Below are 6,341 nucleotides of genomic sequence, written 5' to 3'. Positions count from 1 at the left end.
AGCTGCATACATAGGGGAAAAAAAAGGAGATTCTAATGGTAAGACAGATAAACACGTGGCAGATTAGACAAACCCTTGACAGGCCTACAGCAAGAAACAAAACCTGACATTTACACCAAAGAAGCTTTGACCAATCCCTGAAGATTGGGCTACGAGGTAGGATGGATTCCCAAATGTCCTGGCCACAGTGCAGTGTCAATCTTGCCTTGGCTAAAGCAGCTCTCACACACAACAGTGGAGCAAGTGATCAGGGTTCACAGGATAGTATAACAGACTGGACACCCAGGTGGATTTTATTCATTATTGCCTTGATTACCAAGGCCAACTGTTTCACAACTCTGTCCCCCATGACAGCAAAAGCTGCCTTGCTGACTGAGGACAAGAACACATGCTTCCTCACAGAATTTGTGAATACTCCCAAGACATGAATAGCACAGAGTTAGTTAAAGATTCCTTTTTTTTTTGAAAGCTTCTTTGATAGTATCCTCAAACATTCCCAGGACAAGTACAGCATGGGTTAAATAGAATAAAATTTCCTCTATGCTTAAACTAAAACTCCCTCTACACCGTCCCACTCCCAGGACATTGTCTACTGTGGCATTATTTCTCCACTTCATCTTCCAAAACCTTTTATTTCCCTGAGGGAGGTGAATTTTGGATAGAACATTCTCTATCAGTGACTGTTTCCCATGATCACCAGTACAACACTGGCTGAAGCGGTTATTGATTGGAGGGAGTCACTCTTCTTTCTTTCTCTCTCTCTCTCATTCCCTGACTAGGTGGTGGCACCCCATGTCCAGCCCTCCTACTGTTGGCACCCTAAAATCTGATCTTACCCCCTTGTATACACTGCTCTCACTATTACTTGATGCCCAGTTCTCATGCACACCTCACATTTGATACCACTTCAGCTGCCAACTTGCCCAAGTCAGTGACAGGCCTGAGTCACGACAGACACTGGGGTAATATGGGATGCAGGGGTAAGGGTTTAGACCATTCTGGATTTTCAATTGGCAGGGTGGTTGTGGGGTGGGGGAGGAAGGAGATAGGGATGGCGAGATCATTGGAGTGTTTTTTCCTGTGTGGGTTGGGCCAGAGTCAGCGACATGTTGTCCCTAACAGAGGAGCTGGCCTTGCTATCTTCTGTAGCTCTCCAGTTCTTCGGTCATCAATGAACAACCAAGGCTCTTGCGCTTATTGTTTGACTCAGTAGCAAAACGTGTCAAACACTGAGCACCAGCGAAGGCCGATCTTCATCCTCTATGGGTGACCATGAACTGGCTGGTCAATGGACATGCTTTCCACCATTTGCTTGCACTGTTTTGTCCATCATTGATTGGTTAGTTCAGCGTGACATGATGCAGAGATCATTTGTCAGTCCTCTGTTAGCCTGGGCTTTATACTTGCTGACTGATGAATGTTTTCTGAAGGCTTATTCTGTTTCAGAGTATAGGAAACAATGAAGGGCTCAATGGAGGGAACAGGGGCAAGGAAGTTAGAATTGATGAAGCAAGGGGTGGGAGTGATTGAATTTTGGGGGTGGGTTTGTCGTCAGGGGGTTTCCCCAAGTGTTTTACAATCAGGGCTACTTCAGGTCCCGTGCAGAGACCTGATGTCCTACAAGCCCAAAGATTGAGTCTCTGGAGTTCAAAGGTCGCAAGCGAACAGGCTTGTCCTTTGCTCCTGGGTTTGGGGTGGGGGTAAGGGCAGAAGGAAGAAACGGGCACTGTCAAATCGCTGTGTCCCAGAGGACAGTGTGTTGTCGTTGGCACGGAGGAGTCCCAGTTTTCCGAGAATCTGAGCCTTTCTTCCAGCTTGGGAGGATAGGCATACTGTCCTGTTTGCATAGACTCCTTTCCGGTCTTCGTCGTGCTTTGATCTCCTTGCACAGGCACCGTTTATGCTCGATTACCTCCAGGAGCTTCCCATCCTTCTCGCGTAGTGCCTGCTGCTGAAGACCCTGTCAAAGTAGAAAGGAACATGTCAAAGCTTTTCATTATAACTCTGTTCAAAACTCAACTGACAGAACAAAACATTTAAAACAAAAAGTTGTATTAAGCACCAATTAGCCTCTCTGGAACACTGCTTCCTTAAAACTTTCTGGAACGAACTGCCCTGTGTAACTCTCAGGCCACGCACAAACATCTCCGTTACTAAGCTGCATAGCCATCTTAAAGGGCCAGCACACTGCACTTAAACAGCATCATTACAGTAAGGAAATATTGTTCAGTTTAGCTTGGGGGTCTACTTCTCAGGGGGAGGTATCGGCCTTTGAGAGGGAACAGTGCAGATTCACCAGAATGATGTGGGAATTCAAAGAATTAAATTGAGAGGTTAGGTTGCACAGATTCTGCTTGTATTACCAGTTTAGATTATTAAGGAATGATTGTGAAGGGTTGGAGATGATTTAAAAATTTTTTTAAAAGGCTTGAAGAAGGGAAACTATTTCTTCAAGTTGGGTGTCAGCAGAACCTCAAAGCCTCAGTTGAGGCTGTTGAAGTGGGAGTCAGTTGTAGATTGATCTATTGCTTTTAGGCACAAGGGATTCAGGATTCTGGGATCAAGGCAGGGAGTCAATTCCAAACGAGAAAGCACAAGCTTCTTCAGACAATTAGCAAGAATGAAAGACTTGCGTTTATTTTACAATCACAAGACATCTCAAAACCCAATGCACTCCTTTCATTGAAATGCAGTCATAGTTGTAATGTAGGAAAAAGGGACAACCAATGTAGGTACAGCGAGAACCAAACCAACTTGAGCATGATCAGCAGATAAATACCTTCCTTAATTTTAACCACTTGAACTGGTATTTATTTCCAACATCACATGTCCCTCAGGAGCTTTCACAAACCGCTACAACATTTGGGGCATTCGGCCAGCCAAAATAGTTGGTATGGGGGAGTTCCAGGATCTCGACAGAAGGAATGGTGATATATTTCCAAGTCAGGATGGTGTGAGGCTTGGACAGAAACTTGCAGGTGATGGTGGCTCCATGTATTGCCACCCTTGCCCTTCGCGATAGTAGAGGTCGTGGGTCGGGAAGTGTCTGTTGAAGGAGCCTTGGTGAGTTCTTGCTTGTAGATGGTACATAATGCAGCTGAGCACTGGTGGTGAAGGGAGTGGATATTTGTGGATCTGTTGCCAATCACGTGGGCTGCTTTGTCCAGGATGGTGTCAAGCTTCCCAAGTATTGTTGCAGCTGCACTCATCCAGGCTAGCAGAGAGTACTGGACATAGGTTTGCTCACTGAGATGGAAGGTTCATTTTCAGACGTTTTGTCACCATACTAGTTAACATCTTCAGTGAGCCTCCGGACAAAGCACTGATGTTTCCTGCTTTCTATTTATATGTTTGCATTTCTTTGTTGTGGTGATGGCATTTCCTGTTCTTTTTCTCAGGGGGTGGTAAATGGGATCCAAGTCAATGTGTTTGTTGATAAGAGTTCCAGTTGGAATGCCATGCTTCTAGGAATTCTTGTGCGTGTCTTTGTTTGGCTTGTCCCAGGATGGGTGTGTGGTCCCAGTTGAAGTGGTGTCCTTCCTTATCTGTATGTAAGGATATTAGTGAGAGGGAGTCATGTCGTTTTGTAGCTAGTTGATGTTCATGTATCCTGTTGGCTATCCTGGTGGCTAGTTTTCTGCCTGTTTGCCCAATGTAGTGTTTGTTATAGTCCTTGCTATGTATTTTGTAAATGACATTAGTTTTGCTTGTTGTCAATATGGGGTCTTTCAAGTTCATTAGCTGCTGTTTTGGCGTGTTGGGTTTGTGGGCTACCATGATGCCAAGTGGTCGGAGTATTCTAGCAGTCATTTCAGTTGTCTTTGATGTAGGGGAGAGTATCTAGGGTTTCTGGACACGTTTTGTTTGCTTGTTTGGGTTTGTTGCTGAGAAAAATCGGCAGACTAATGTTCATTGGGTACCCATTGTTTTTGAAGACACTATGGGTGATTTTTCTCTGCTCTGCGCAATTCCTCTGTGCTGCAGTTTGTGGTGGTTGCTCGTTGAAATTGTGTTCATATGCAGCTTTGTTTGTGGATGTTGGGATGATTGCTTCTCGCTAGCAGAGTAGTCCAATGTACTGACTTGGACCTTATGGATGATGAACAGGCTATCAGGAGGCAAGTTACTCGCTGATTCCCAGCCTCTGACCTTTGGCAGCCATTTTATTCATATGGCTGATCCAATTCAGTTTCTGGCCCATGGTAACTCCCAGTATGTTGACAGTGGGATGATTCAATGATGGCAATGCCAAAGAACCTAACCAACATTCATTCTTGTTGGGGTAGTCATTGACAGGCATTTGTGCAGAGTGGATATTACTTGCCTCCCCAAAGAGAAGGCCTAACAATGCAGTCTGCCTTCAGTTATACATTAGGCTTATCAGCCTGGACGTCGTATTTCAATCTATTGGATAGGACTTTATACAGAATAAATCACTTTTAGGACGGGTATTCTTCAGTTCCTGAAGGCGGTTGGACAAGGTCACAAGGTCACATATTTGGGCGGTTGCTTTACCTGAAACAGTACATGGGTAGTGTCTCCCACCAATCATCCTTCTCTAACCAAAAAAAGGTTCTGTAGATCAGTTGGGAAGATGACAATCATTCGAGAGGCGGAGGGGATTATAGAGAGGCAGTTACTCCACAGCCACATGAAGAAGGTAGATGGGTTATAGTGAGGGGTAGGAAAGGCAATGCAAGGATCTCCTGTGGTGGTTCCCCTCAACAAGTACACCATTTTGGATACTGTTGGGGGGACAAGCAATGGGCTACAGGTCACTGGGGCAGAGTCTGTCCCTGTTTCTCAAAGGGGAAGGGGGAAGAGGAGCAGAGCTCTAGTCATTGGGGATTCCATAGCTAGGGGGACAGATAGGAGGTTCTGTGGGAATGAGCGAGACTCATGGTTGGTGTGATGCCTCCCAGGTGCCAGGATTTGTGATGTCTCTGATTAGGGATAGTCAACACGGTTTTGTGAAGGATAGATCATGTCTCACTAACCTTAGTGAGTTCTTTGAGAAGGTGACAAAGCAGGTGGATGTAGGTAAAGCGGTTGATGTGTATATTGATATCAGTAAGGTTCCACACCGTAGGCTACTGCGCAATATACAAAGTTTTGGAGGTGAAGGTGACTTCATGGTTTAGATCATAAATTGGCTAGCTGAAAGAAGACAGAGGGTGGTGGTTGACAGGATACGTCCATCGTGGAACTCAGTTACCAGTGGTGTGCCGCAAGGATCCATTTTTGGGCCACTGCTGTTTGTCATTTTTATAAATGATCTGGATGTGGGCATACAAGTTTGGGCTAGCAAATTTGCAGATGACACTAAGGTAGGCAGAGTTGTGGATAGTGGCGAAGGATGTTGTAGCTCACAGAGGGACATAGATAAGATGCAGAGCTGGGCTGAGAAGTGGCAAATGGAGTTTAATGCAGAAACATGAGAGGTAGTTCACTTCTGAAGTAATAACAGGAATGCAGAGTACTGGGTTAATGGTAAAATTCTTGGCAGTGTTGATGAACAGAGAGATCTAGGTATCAATGTGCACGAATTCCTGAAAGTTACCACCCAGGTGGATAGGATTGTTAAGGCAGTATATGGTGTATTGGTGTTCATTTGTAGGGGGTTTGAGGTTTTGAGCCACAAGGTCATGCTTCAGCTGTACATTGCACTGGTAAGGCTGCACCTGGAATACTGCGTACAGTTCTGGTCACTGCAACATAGCAGGGATGTGGAACCTTTGCAAAGGGTTCAGAGGAGATTTACCAGGATGTTGCCTGGGATGGAAGGAAGGACTTAGGAGGGAAAGGCTGAGGGAACGGAGGCTATTTCCATTAGAAAAGAAGATGACTTAATTGTGATGTAGAAGAGAGTTAGATAGGGTGGACAGTGAGAGTCAGATGTGCAGAATGGAAACAGACCCTTCGGTCCAACCCGTCCATGCCGACCAGATATCCCAACCCAATCTAGTCCCACCTGCCAGCACCTGGCCCATATCCCTCCAAACCCTTCCTATTCATATACCCATCCAAATGCCTCTTAAATATTGCAAATGTACCAGTCTCCACCAAATCCTCTGGCAGTTCATTCCAGACACATACCACCCAATGCGTGAAAAAGTTGCCCCTTAGGTCTCTCATATCTTTCACCCTCACCCTAAACCTATGCCCTCTAGTTCTGGACTCCCCAACCCCAGAGAAAAGACTTTGCCTATTTATCCTGTCCATATCCCTCATAATTTTGTAAACCTCTATAAGGTCACCCCTCAGCCTCCGATGCTCCAGGGAAAACAACCCCAGCCTGTTCAGCCTCTCCCTGTCGCTCAAATCCTCCTTTTCTGAACCCT

At 45.5% G+C, this 6,341-nt stretch overlaps 1 protein-coding gene across 4 annotated transcripts in view; it reads right to left on the bottom strand.

The window, feature by feature from the left end:
• Window positions 1-291: 291 nt before the first annotated feature.
• The window catches only part of LOC122548357 (neuronal tyrosine-phosphorylated phosphoinositide-3-kinase adapter 1), a 42,016-nt gene continuing 35,966 nt past the window's right edge, over window positions 292-6,341 (bottom strand). For all 4 annotated transcript variants that reach the window (XM_043686900.1, XM_043686901.1, XM_043686899.1 and 1 more), the window contains one exon: window positions 292-1,960. In XM_043686900.1, coding sequence (XP_043542835.1) covers window positions 1,730-1,960 — 231 coding nt within the window. In that variant the 3' untranslated portion in view covers window positions 292-1,729. The remainder of the gene's footprint in view (window positions 1,961-6,341) is intronic.

The sequence above is a fragment of the Chiloscyllium plagiosum genome, unplaced genomic scaffold (genome assembly GCF_004010195.1).
Source record: "Chiloscyllium plagiosum isolate BGI_BamShark_2017 unplaced genomic scaffold, ASM401019v2 scaf_52, whole genome shotgun sequence".
NCBI lineage: Eukaryota > Metazoa > Chordata > Chondrichthyes > Orectolobiformes > Hemiscylliidae > Chiloscyllium > Chiloscyllium plagiosum.
Note: the sequence above shows the minus strand (reverse complement) of the source record. Positions and strands in the feature narration are given on the sequence as shown.